Source organism: Channa argus, chromosome 11 (assembly GCF_033026475.1).
Source record: "Channa argus isolate prfri chromosome 11, Channa argus male v1.0, whole genome shotgun sequence".
Lineage (NCBI taxonomy): Eukaryota > Metazoa > Chordata > Actinopteri > Anabantiformes > Channidae > Channa > Channa argus.
In genome coordinates this window covers 24,393,845-24,407,915 of record NC_090207.1, presented here as the reverse complement: position 1 = coordinate 24,407,915, position 14,071 = coordinate 24,393,845, and the positions used below count along the sequence as shown (strand labels likewise).

The following is a 14,071-nucleotide window of genomic DNA, read 5'->3' as shown; positions in this document are numbered from 1 at the left end:
AAAAAGCGGAAAAAGACTCACTGCACGAGCAGTGTCTTGGAATTCACAGTATAAGTACAATATATTAAAATTTTTGGAATTTAACAGGTGAATTGTAGGTATTTAAACAAATATCGCCATGTCATCTGCATACATCATCTGACCAAGCACAGATTACCACGGTTTATCCAAAGTTTGGTGGTCTCTGTACATGAATCACATGAGGCTGATGAATCTTTTTCTGTTTTCATACTGCATAAAGTGGAAGCAACAGGTTTTCCTTGCTTACCCTATTTGTTGCTTTCCATTTGTTTAAGCTCGGTGCGAGACCTGTTGCTTCTGCAAGTCAGAAACCGTGTCGAATTTGTTCAGGTCAGTCAGTCAGAGAATAATGTTGCAAAGAGCTCCTCTGCCAGCACTGCGGTGTCACCACTTTCTGAAACTGTGTTTTGCTTTTCCCTCCCGTTTCTGTTCAGGCTCATGTTTACCTCTTTTTGCTTTTTATAACTATTCTAAGCTTGCAATTGTGTGACTTTTTTTTTTTCAGTTTAAGAGGGCAATTTCTCAAGATGTGCAAGTGTTGCGAATCGGGCAGGAAAGGAGACCAGAGGGAATAAGAATGAATACAACATTCTTGTCACTTTGAGATTTTACTCTAATATTAAAAGGGCACAGAGAAGCTCAGAGCTTCTTGTATAGAAATAATGACTTACCACTGAGGTCTAACCTGACGAGAGAGAGAGAGAGAGAGAGAGGGAGGAGGGTTTGGAGAATGCATAATACCTGCAAAAGCACGGTGCCATTAAAATGCTCTGATTTCAGCTGTCATTAAAATACACACTACCCACTGAAGACTCCTCAGCACTCTCTGCTGCAGCATATTATTCAGTGCTATACTGCAGTGAAGTAGGCCGTGCTCAAGAGGATGCAGAAAGCATAAGTGCAAAATGCAGGAATCCCAAAGCCTGACACATTTTTATCTTTTGGGTTATCAACTTTTTATTTGTGCAGTAGTACAATTCAACAAAATCTTTAAATACATTACATAAATTATCAATTCATTATCTTAGCCCCTTATCCTATTCAGTGTCCCAGTGTTTGGAACCTATCCCAGCCCCAGCTGTCATTGGGCGAGAGGCAGAGCACAACCTGGACAGGTCGCCAGTCACCATTTAACCTCCATGTCATCCAGCATCCATATCTTGTTTGAGTGTGGGAGGAAACCGGAGGACCTGAAAAAACCCACACTAGCACAGGGAAAACATGCAGGAATTGAACTGGGGACCTTATAGCTGTGAGGCGGCACTAACCACTCCACCACCGTGCTGTCCACTAACACACTTTATTACTAAAAATCTGCTGAGGTCTTATAGTTACAAAGAGGAGTGTGTAGTTCCTACAGCAGGAAAAAAAAACACTAAAGTCAAACAGTCCATTAATTATATAACACATACCAGTAAATCAGAAAAGTAAATTGAGCAGCCTTTTATAAAATATAAATGTTTTTTATAAATGTACAATGTTTTTGTACCCTTGTACCCAGACATGAAGGTGTAGCACACACAGGCTGCAGACAGATTCTTCTTTCTTAAACTTCAAAATGAACAAAATCTTAGTTTTCTTGTGACACGAAGTGGACATGGACACCGGAAGAGCACCACTCTGTGGTCCCTTATTAGCATTTAGCTCTCGTTCCAGGATGATGCAACGAGAACCAAACTATAGCCTCAACTCAAGGTGTATTTTTGGTACATGTCCAACCTCTGTGCAAACTAATGTTACTAGTTTCCTGAATAATAAATTTCCCATAAGTGATTTCATGATATTTGATCCAAGTCTTGTTAAAATCTGATCTAGGTTGTCTCATAAATGGGTTAATGTCTGAAGCCATGGTACGATCCATCCTTACGCCCGTCCATTATTTTTAAGCAGTTTTCAGGGTTGTGTGGGGCTGGAGCCTGTTCAGGTTGTAATTGGCTGCGAAAGGCAGGTTACAAATGGTAATGATGCTTATTATATCCGTGCACCCTGCATTTGACTAATTTGACCTTTGTACTAGTTTAGATGCTGCTACTTTGAGATTTATACTTAATATCTCATTTTATATTACACGATATTATGCAGGCTGTGCTCTTGACTGTTGATCTCTAACAAGTGATTTCGACTTCTAAGGGTAAGGTACTTATCATTACCCTTATTATTACATAAACCCTCAGTATACAGTAATTACACACACGCTTCTGTGTGAATACACATGTTTACTTGTTGGTTTAATGTCATCAGATGATTTTAGCTCATTACATTTTGATGATTACTGATTTAACTTCCTAAGTAAACAATGACTACAAAATCCACCTATTGCACGTGCAAATCATTTGTCTTCTAGTCAAGGAAACTAAATCCAAGGGTGCAAAAGTATTTCATCATTCTCCTTCAAAGTATTACCTGAGTCATCTAAACATCAGTTTAGGACTTACCCCGTTGCCTTTGTCTAATTCTAATTAATTTTCCTTTTTTGTAACTTTGCAGTCCTTCAAGTTGTCTTAGCTCACTACCTTGGGATTTTTAAACGCCAGTTCTTTTTGAAATTTTTGTAGTTGTATAACAAGCTAAGATTCGCTTTTACTTTAAGTAACAGAAGTGCCTCCCTTAAATCCAGTCACAAAGTTTGTCTCAGTCCTTGTCAAAATCACACCGTGGCCAATTATTACATTTGGTTGTGGTTATCCGGCAAGAAAACAGGCTGCCAAACTCTGCCTACACATCCTGTCTGCACGGACACTGAGAGAGACCAAGGGCCTCTCCACGCTGTGGTTGCCCAGGTGACAGAGAATGCTTGTCTGAAGGCGTTCAGAAATGCTGTGCCACTTCTTTTCCGCTTCTTTAAATTTTTATAGACCCAATCAGCAACTCTTGAGTGAGCAAAGTAAACTCCCATGTTCAAGCTCTACAGTAGGCGGATGTCCTGAGGTAAACTTGACTTCACCAGAACTTGCTCAGGTAGAAAGTTATAAAGTTTTTTTTTAAGCCATAGATAGGGGGGCGTCTAGTGTCTAAAGTGCAGGACACTACACAAAAGACAAGGCCAACAAACACTCACCAATGTCCCGACCCTGGCCGATTGCCGACCATTGGCTTGGTGTGTCTCCTTAGGGTCTCAAGGACACTGAACCCTGTTCAAGTTGTCATTGGGCAAATGTCAGGGACGGATTGCCAGTGTTTCTTAGGAGACACAGAGAGATGTACACAGACAGACGACCAATTTCACCCACATTTACACCTACAGCCAGTTTAGAGTTGCCTGCATGTCCTAACTGTGTGTGTTTTCGCAGTGGGAGGAAACTAGAGTACAGGCAGAACATGCAAACTCCACACAGAAAGGTCCCAGCTGCCCGGTTGGGATTCGAGAAATTATGTGCTGCCAGATCAATGTAAAAGTGACGGTCATCTGCACATCTATAGATACTTTGCAAACAGATACGTTTTACAGCCAAACTAACCTCTGATATTTGTAAGTTACTTTTGCAAAATACCAAGCTACTATCGATTTTAATAGGTTTGTATTGGTTTAATTGCTTTTAACAGCTGGGCAATACACTTTGTAGCAAACGCGATTCAAAGAATAGGAACCTGTACATTTTGGGAGGACTTTTGTTTTAGCTGTGGAAGTTTGTAATCTAAAGAGGAATATACTTTTCCAAGCGTTAACTACTAAAGTAACCCTTGCTTTTAGGATCTATTCATCACTGGTTTGGATTTTTATGACAACAAAAAAATATATAGGGAGCAAACAACTGTATTACAACGTTATGTAGCAGCCCTAGTTATAAAATAACCCAGCAATGAGGGAACATGTGGAGGCTAGCTGTCTCTGCAGGCCATTATGACTGTGGGTAATGTGACTTTTGATTGCAGCAATCTTAGTTAATTTGTGATTATTTGGGAGGAAATAAATATTGCTCCACAGGCTGTATTTTAGCATACTACTTGTTCACCCAGCTCTTCATTCAATTGTATAATCACATGTATTTCATGGATTGTATTTGCTCATTTAGATGAGGGTTGCATGGGGGTTACTGTGCTGTAATATTGCAAGATTGGATAATCAAAGGGGAAGATGTTTGAAAGTGGATTAGGTGAGTTACAAATGCAGCAAAATCCTTTTCCTTCTCGTGCAGGTTAAAGAAAACCCATAGTAGTAAGTGCATTGGCAGTTTTTGTCCACGTATATTTCCCTCGAAGTAGGATTGGGAGTCTTCACTGGCACTGGTGACACATTATTCATGGTTGCAGAAAGTACCTGAAACAGCGTTCGTACTGGTTGATCCATTTGTTGCAGAAACACAGATGGAAAGTTGGATGTTGTAATTACTTCTCATTGCTATTATAGAGCTCCCACTTCCTGCTGGGTTTGTGATAATGTCTTCCGTTCAACTTCAGTTTAGAAACAAAGAAGGAAATGAAGGACAGGACATAAAAGGCTGCTCCATTTCAGTTAGAATGAAGTGCTTCCCAGCTGCTGTTACCGTCTCATAAATAAAATACTTCCTAAGGTTCATAATGACTATTTTGTGTTCCGCTGTGTACCAACACCATAACTCATGTAGGAAATGCTTTTCTATGTTCTCTGGAGACTGCTTACAACCTGTGTGGGTTTTTGCTTTGTGATTTAAACCTCGGTTATGTTACCTACATCATTTTTCAACGGCAGTGTACCAGAACTCAATCTATAATACATTCTATTTTATGCAGAAGTTCATTTGCTCGGTTTTCTAGTCATGATATCTATGCGGCTCTGGGCATGAATATTTACTTCTACAACAGACTTGAGCTGCAAACTGTGTGCTGTGCTGGGTATCACAGACGAGGGCTTTGCACGCAGTGGTACGGTTTAAAAAATGAAAACTTAGAATATGAAAGGTTTCCGTCAGAACATGCATAGCAGTGATGAATGTCAGCAAGAATGGATTTCAAAGGTTCAAGGCATTCGTGATGAATATGAATAATCCTATTTATTGCATTTTTGGATTAACCCATGTAAAAAGAACTCTCACACTTTTGACTTGATGCCACTGATTGCAGAGTCCTGTAGACTGTGACACTTTTGTTTAAACCCAAAAGTGTTTAACTGATGTTTACTTACTGCTAATTAGTAACAGCTAATGGTTTTTGCTATGGTCTTATTTTTATTGTTCTTGGACACAGATTTGTTTATTTCCTAGTTGATGTTCTTCACCTTGCTAACTGTTCTAAAGGGGGTTTTCTTCAGCAGGGGAAGAATTCTTCTGTCATCTACCACAATTGTTGTCCGTGCTCTTCCGGAGCTCACATGATGATTTTGTGCCCCCTAATAGATTTGTTTGGGTTTTTCAGCCTGAGGCCAGAGACCACTCAAGCTGACATTAAAGACATTGGCCGTTTTGGTCACCTTCATCTGAGCCAAAAAGAGGCACCTGAACACATCGTAAAGCCAAATAATTTGTATAAATTTTTCAAAAACCCCTTTCACACATGCACTGAAATCTTTAAATTCTCCTAACTTTGTACGTAGGGGCTGCATGTGTCACGTACAGCGTAGATGCTGTATACTTTATCCTGCAAGCTCCCTAGTACAACGTGCATATTATGTGCATGCAGCACACTGCTCTGTCCTAAATTGTTGGCAGAATTAAAAGCTACGATTGGACAATTTCCTGATGTGTGTTATGTGAGTTAAATGCAACTCTGGACAATGTCCAAGGCTGATTTCTCCTGACACTATCTGGAGGTCAAATGTGTCACCCCACCCTGTTTCTGTTTCTTCATTCCAGACAGCCCTATCATATAAATATTTGCATATTAGAAAAAAATCAGAAGAGCCTTCTGTGTGTAGCCTCTTGACTTGCTTTTGTGACTTTGGTTTCTTTTCTCATTCATTGATTTACTATATAGCCAGTTATCAATGGTGACCCATGTTTGGCTTCACATGTCATGGCCCTACTGATGGCTTGTTTCACTAGTAGCTCTTAACTAATCAGAAGAGAAAAGCTGAGCTGCCAATTGTCCATATATTTTTCAGCTCCTAAAATTGGAGTTATATGAGTAAAACGGACTAAACGACTGAATTAAAGGTTTACACTTGAAGCACGTTATAAATCAATCAATGGTCTACAGGGCACAAATTGTGGAAATTGTCTCCCTGTCTAAATATGCACAGATGTGACTGTAGTTCATGGATTTCCATAAAATATTGAAAAATAACAGTGCTTGAAAGCATGTTACATGATGTAGTGACTAGTAAGATGTGAGATAACAGAAGGATTTTTGAAGGACAGTACTAATTAGTTTTTTGTACCTAATCCTGTAGTTTTCTTTAAAACATACTAATGTTCTACTTTATGTGTATGTTGTAACTGAAAGTTATGTGGCACTGTGTCACCTGTTATCACGCGGCCCCTCCTCTGTTCTTCATCAAAGGAAGTCATGTTGGTGGACGAGGACTCCACTTCCTGTTACTGCCTGATGGACTTGACAAGCTGCCACCTGCTGCTGGACCAGCCAGGCTCATACGCGCTGGTGGGTGAGCCCTTGACGCAGGCTGCCGTCAAGAGGCTGAAGCTGGCCGTGTTTGGGAGCATGGAAGGCGGCTCCATAAACTACAGTCTGCGGGTGTACTGTGTGGATGACACACCACACGCCTTTCAGGTGAGCAAGGACAGTGGCTTAGGTGCTTATCTTACATTTTGTCCGCTTGTTTAATCTAACAGATTGGGAGTCACGATTATTCCCAGCAGCACTTATGCATTTGTTTTCCACTGTTTTATTTTTTTTATCCTTAAGAGGACACAGTCATTAGGGAACACACTACTTTGGCTCAGCCGAGTCAGCTGCTATGAAGTGATTCACATGGGCAAAGCTAATTTAATGGTAGTCTGGAGTTTTTAAAAATGGCTGCTGAGGTGGAATGTGCACTTGTGTAGTCTACATCCCCCAATACTTTAAAAATCTTCCCTTGTTTAAGTGGTCAGATGTGCAAGATGGATGATTTGATTTACTCACTTTGTGCTTGAATTCGTTGTGTTTATTCTGAAAATGACTTCATAGCTGCTGGTTTGTTTAGCTCTGTGTAATGCTATGAAAATCTATTTTATTTTTAAAGCACCCATGCACAACAAAGCTCTTCTCATGGCATTTATAAAATGTAAACTGATCTAATGATAAAATATTTGCAGGTTTAAAGCTGCACTGGTCAATATTGTTGTATGAACTATTACTGCATATTTTAAATTGCACGTTGTACTCTGTACTTTCCCTAAGTTCCTAAGTACTTTAAGTTCTTATGACTACTTCTTTTGGATTCCCAACCTGCAACAGTTTGTTTCATTCTCATGCCTCACAGTAGCTTTATTTCCAACAACAGGAAGAAGTTTCCGGGGGGAAAAAGCTCTGAGAAATGCATTGTATACTCTATATACCAGGATACATTTTAGCAACTAGCTGGTGGCGACAGTCAAGTGCTCACCAGCTAAAGACAGAGTCAAATCCCTCAGACCAAGTCAAAGCAAAGAAGAACGAATGTTGGTCAGGTATCCAGAAACACAATTCCAAATGAAAGCTAATTTCTGTGTCTGGATATGTAAATGGGCAAATAATATGTCACATTTGAATGGCGCTTGTAAGTCCTGATCTGAAGAGGAGAACCTACGTTGGTGAAGAATGAACATCTCGTCAGTGAAGTCAAATGTGACAGTTTAGACTGATCATTACTGTATTTCCTTTTTCCATTTTCAAATGTAGGTAGCAGCTCGTGGTTTTTATCAAGTACCTGACACGTCACTTTCTGGTTAAAACGACGAACATGTCCAGCAGCAGGTCTTTTCAGCTGTCAATGAAGCTGACAACGAACCTGAAAACAAGCAAAGACTTTCACAGAAATTGGCTCGTTTAACAACAACTTTGTCTCTTAACAGTTGATCGCAGCATGATCAGTCCGTCAAATCAATCAAAACTTTATTCAAAGTGACAACAATGCACACGAAACGAGGGCAATAAGACATAAGATTATGAGACTATAGGACAATGCACATAAAAGATAAAAGATAAAAATAAATGTTAAAAAATTATAATCAAGGAAAGATATGGATAAAACAGATAAAAACAACGATGAATAAAACATAAAAAGTGAATAAAAGAAAGTCAAAGGTAAAAGAAATATTATGTAAATAAATGGAGAAAGTGAATAGCATCGTGTTTGCTTCACATTGTGTTCTGCATTTGTAGTGCTCCAAGCAACAAAATTTACATTTAAAAACATCAACTGCAACATGTGGTATATTTGTGTAAGTATGGTCCATCTGGATAATCTACAGCAGCCAAATGTTTTTAAAGGCACTCATTATTGCAAATAGCTCCAAGGCAAACCGTTCAAAATGAGCTATGTAAATTATCAGCAGTAAGGTTCAATTTTTTTGTCTGTGGTGTACCACCAATGAAATCCCACTCACGGCAACAGGTAGCTGAGAAAATATAGGTTTTATCATCCTTGCCTGGATCTACTGGTTGGATGGTAAGTGCCTCATTATTGTCACTGACATTGGGGTTTGGTTCCCGTCCTTTTTGAGAGAGAGAGAGAGAGAGAGAGAGAGAGAGAGAGAGAGCGGGAGAGCTATCCATCACCACTTTCTGGCCCCTTCACAAAAATGTGAGGGGTGCCTGGTTTCATTTAGGAGGTTTCTACTCTATTAGGAAAGACATTAGAAATCGTAAGTTGGACGTTCGAAGTACATATTGTCAGCAGTGGCCTAGATTCAAACTGAACATCTTTTCTCTTTTTTTTTCCCTGAGTTTCTCTGAAGCAGCACAGACCTCAACATGTGCTCTCTATCTGTGATTGCAGATTCATTACCAGTGTGAAACAGTGTTGCAGGGCTGATAGTGGGGAGTCAGCTTGACAGATTCTCCCTCACTGTAGTTTTAATAGACTGAGACAAAGGCTGCCCTATTGTAATCACCGTTCAAATGTTAACCAATCATTCTTTTTCTTATCTTGTTTGACTTGATTATCCTTCGGCGACCTATAGGGTTTTAAAACATCGAGCTCTCGTCAGCAAACATCGGGGAAATCAAGCTTCCCGTCCTCCCCGGAGAGACTAGTATAACAGAGGAGCTGAGCCGTGTTGAGCAGAACACGCCGAGCCTCGTGACTGACTCTGCCTCCCGACCGCCTTTCTGTCATGCTGCAGCCGTCAGCGGCAGCTGGCTTTACAATGTATTCTGGATTTGGTTTATGAATTCCCAGTCTGCCGAGCAGATGCCAGACTTTTGCGTATCCCTTGGGCTCCTGTCTGTTAGTTCCACGTCTCTACTGTGTGTTTTCCAAGCTCTGGCAAAAAGTCAATCACAGACGAGGTTGTGCATCAACAGGAAGCTTGATGTAACACAAACACTCTATTTTCTTAGAGCAAGGAAAGGTTATGATTGGCAGGGCTCTCATATCTTGTGTGATACTACACCATGCTGCTTTCTAGATTAAATACACCTCTTGAGCAAGACAACTTTGCTGATTTTAATACAGATTGATGGATTCTAGGATGTAATCTCGTCTGCACACAGTCTTACAATCACTAAAAATGAGCAGAACATTTGCGTCAGTTGTGACAACAAAGACGGGAGAAGTGTTTTTGCTTAGGAATGCGCAGAAGAGTAGTAGGTCAGGGCATATGGAAAAGACACTGAACACAAAGTTTCTCTAATGAAAGTACCATTTACATTAGTGCTCTGCTGACAGATGTTACCTTCTGCTGCAAATACTGCAGTACCTGAAAATACGGTCGACCTCATCCTCCAGCCTTTGACATGGTGAAAGATTTTTTTTCTACAAAGTCCTGAATTCTACCATCAGTATATGAAGAATAAATTCTTTTTAAATGAAGATCAGTCAGTGATTATGAATGACCAGAGGTTGGAAGTACATTTACTAAAGTACTAAACTTGGAAATATGTGTGTGAAATGTGTACTGTCCTTCAAAAAATCATTATAAATATTTTCCAAACTAACTTGAGGTGCCATAATGCATAATGCATAGAAATAATGTAAAGGCTCTTGTTTTCTTTCTAATCTGATGACCTGACAACCCCTTGGATGCACCATGTTGGGAACCATGGGGTTTATAAACACAGTTTAAAGCAGCTGAACCTTCACTAGCTACAACATGTAAATGATGGCTACTTGTGTAACTATGCATTAATATCAACAATCTGATAAATGATCATACAGGGCAGTATATTAAGTTATTAACCACAGTGGTCATGCATGTTTGGTACCGAAGCACATTCTCGTGAAAATACTCAATCTATAGTACTTTTGCTACTAGCACAAGTGAAATATATTTGCCGCTCGTATTTTCGAGCGTAGTCAATGCTTTCATTTGTTATGGCATTTTTTTCTCTATGAAGTTGTGTTGGTACTTTATGTAAAAGTTACATAATGCGAGTGATGCAGCTTTAACATGAAATCAGTCCAGTGTGTTGTGCCCAGCCCTCCCTCTCCCTGCTCTGCTATGTTCTGCCACACTCTGCCCAGCACTTCAAGTAGTTGTCGTGAAAATACAATGAATGAAAATGCTTTAAATTCACTAAACTTGCAGAAACCATTAAAATTGTCTGACTGGTCAGGAGTTTAAACCTGTAAGGGGTGAATATCTCTGCCCACTGCCAGTGCTCTTCAGTGAGTCTGAATCATTTGAGGGCTTTAACAACAGCTATTTACAAGATCAGTTTTAAAAAATATTTCTTTAAAAAATATACTACTTATGACATTCTGTGAAATGCTTTTTTTTCCTTTATAGTACAAAAAACACATGGATTGCAAATACGCTAACAAGTCAGAGGTACCTACAGTGAAATGGGACCTATAAAAAGTCCTCCAGCTTTCTAGGAAATTCGATTGTTCTCAGTCCCTGCGGTGCAAAAGCACGAATATGATGAAATTAGTGTCCCTCTTTTTTTTAAGAACTATCAAAACTTCCTCTGCTCTTTAAACACCTAAATCCTTAACTAAGTCACTTAGTTGCACTGGCAATGGCAAAACTGGAACCCAAAACTTCACAAATTAGGTGTCGTGCTTAGTGTGGTAAAAAATGTCAACTTTTGAGAGACAGAAAAAAGAGAAAGCAAGAGAAATTTGTGTTGATCAGCACAACACTGGTTCATTGTGGCCCTCATCTCCTTCCACCAATTATGTGTCTCCATAGGATTTTTGGTGGACGAGCCCAAGTCTAAATGATTTGTATTTCCAATCCACCTCTCACCACTGGCACCAATAGTGCTGCAATAGGGCTTTTGCTTGAAATGACCCCTGGAAATAATAGTTAACTTCTCTCCTTATGCTTTTATGCACACAGCGTTTGACTCTTTGACTCTCGCAATTTCACATCTTTTGTACTTTCAGTTCCAGCCGTCTTTTATTGTCTGCGCAGAAAATGAGCTCGTCTCTTGAACGGTGGATGTCAAAAATTCCTTCTACCACTTTGAAACTCCTGGCTGGATTTCTCATTCTTGGTTGACATTGTAACAGTCCCTCAGCTGCAAAACACGATCTGAGACGCATCAATCATGTGTGTGATGTGTCAAACAACAGATCAGGAACAGTCAGCGTCTATAGAACCACGAAAGCATCCTGACGGTATTCAAATGTGTTCAGGTTGGGGAACATTATCACATGTCTAAGCTAGGTATGGTTCATGTTTTACAGGAAACCCAAACAGTGTTTGCTGTTTGCTTGGTGTCTTGAATTGCCACGTTTATTTTTCCTATATGTCTTTTATCTGTATATTACCAACCATTGTTTTCACACCCACAGTAATGAGAAAATGCAATAAGCCCCCAAGCACTTTTTTTTTACATATGCTGAAGAGTGCACACACACCCACACACACACACACACACAGATGTAAGCTCCTGCTTGCACACACACTAAATCAGAATCGATCAGAATGACCTGGCATTAGTCACAGCTCTGTCCCCCTGTCTTCTCCCTTTGCGGCGGAGACGGCCAGACACCGAACCTTTCCCACCAGGACGCTGAACAATGATGACAGATGAATGCCTGCAAGCAGAAATCAAAGTGCTCTTTCATCATCACAGATTCAATTTGGGAGATGGACGTTTGCACCCCTCCGCTCCCCCCATTTCCCCTTTTCAACACGCGCATTTCCCTGACATTAAATCCAGGCTTCAATCTGTCATGTTGAGGCTGCAAATGCGCTGCTAATGTGAGAGCACGAGTTTGTAGGGTTTGTTTAGCGGGGACCTGACGTCACGTCTTGGCATCCTGTTTCTGTGTTAACATTTGTGATGAGTCAATTAGAGGATGTGACAGAGGAAAGGATTAGCAACAGGTGTTTGTGCTGATAGTAGTGAAGCTTCAAAAGGACAGCAGAGGATTGTTGGATTCTCAATTTTCCCTCACATTCATCTCATTCCTCTCTTTCCCAAACCCTTGGTTTACCTCTCTGTTTCACCTCGTCCTTTTCCTTCCATTACATCCCTTCTTCCGGCTTCCTTTCCCGTTCTCTTCAGGGAGTGGTGGCTGCAGAGAAGACCAGAGGGGGTCAGCTCCTCGAGGAGCCAAAGATGTTGCCTTTTCGTGCAAACACCTTCAGCCTGCAGGTGTCCATCCAGGATGTTCCACAGTTCCTGTGGAGCATCAAACCCTTTACCACATGTCAGGTAACCACGAACCATGGAAGTAACTATCAACTCCATTCAGTAAGAACGTAGATACTTAATTGCTAATTTGTTACATCCATTTTTTGACACTTAGAAGTAAATACTGTGGCGTTTCTCTTGGGGTTTGCATGTCAGTCAGATGATGTGAGGAGAGATGGGATGTGTTTCTGCGTCTTTTGTGTTAGATGAGACTCTCTAGATGAAAGTACTCATTTTTAACATTTTCTACCAGACCTCAAACAAGCCAGTTGTATTGTTTATCAATTTGTATCTCAGAATTTATGTAAATTGATTTTTATTTTAATTTCATGCCATCTCAGGACCCGTTTATAAATCCTAACCTATCCTTAATGAACAGTGAACAGCCCGCCCTGAAGAATAAATTACAAAAATATTACATAACAACAATAATCATTTGCTCATTATCTCTGTTGACTTTTCTTGTGCTCACCTATATCCGTCATTTCATTTTAAAACAATTACAAACTTTTCAGTAAAAATGAGAGTGAAAGAAGAATTTTTAATATTTAATTTCCACATTATCCTGGTTGACTTCAGCTTACGTCTATCTATGCAGTGCACAACATTTTTCACAATAAAGAAGCTGTATATGAGCTCTTTTGACAACAATTAGAAGCTTTTTCTTTAATGAAGTGATTATGAATAACATAATATCCAGTAAAATAATAATTTTTGTAAGATCTAGATTCTGTCTAGATCTAGATTCTTCTTATTCTGTAATAACCTATCAAGTCGGCGTCTGTGATTTTATTACGTTTATGAAATTATAGGTTAGGTCATAAGATTTGCGTGATATTTTTTACAAACTTGCTGTTACGATGCAATCCCATAATTATTTTAAATATATTTTACATAGAATCGGGAAAAACGTATAACGTATAATAAAACCTTGTACGGAGCTGAAACACGCTGTGTTTAAGGTTGGTGAAAACTATTGTTTGTAGAAGAACATTCAGCAAATCTGCCATCTTGTTTATGTAAAGTCTACACTCTTTGTACAGTTGGGTGCAAGAGTTTGCATCCCCTTATTTTTAAATGTTAAAAAGAATTAGAATTTTATTAACATAATAATTTTTTGTCCTTTTGGCTTATCCTTTGAGTTCAGGGTTGCCACAGCGGATCGTTGTCCGCATTATGATTTGGCACAGTTTTTTTTTTTTTTTTTTTGCTTAAATTAAGCAGAAAAAACATACAGACATACTTTTTTCTTAGATGTTTTTCTGTATTTATACTGTAATTGTGTACATGTGCTGTACAAAGAATCTTTTTAAAAGCACAAATTTTTCGTCCACAAAGCCCAGTTATTATATATAAGGTTAAATATGGGGAATGTCTCAAATCTGACGCTGCCCCATTCAGTTTT

At 39.5% G+C, this 14,071-nt stretch overlaps 1 protein-coding gene across 4 annotated transcripts in view; it reads left to right on the top strand.

The window, feature by feature from the left end:
* unc5db (unc-5 netrin receptor Db) overlaps positions 1 to 14,071 on the top strand; it is a 202,604-nt gene that overhangs the window by 174,497 nt on the left and 14,036 nt on the right. For all 4 annotated transcript variants that reach the window (XM_067521862.1, XM_067521861.1, XM_067521864.1 and 1 more), the window contains 2 exons: positions 6,436 to 6,663; positions 12,538 to 12,687. In XM_067521862.1, coding sequence (XP_067377963.1) covers positions 6,436 to 6,663; positions 12,538 to 12,687 — 378 coding nt within the window. The remainder of the gene's footprint in view (positions 1 to 6,435; positions 6,664 to 12,537; positions 12,688 to 14,071) is intronic.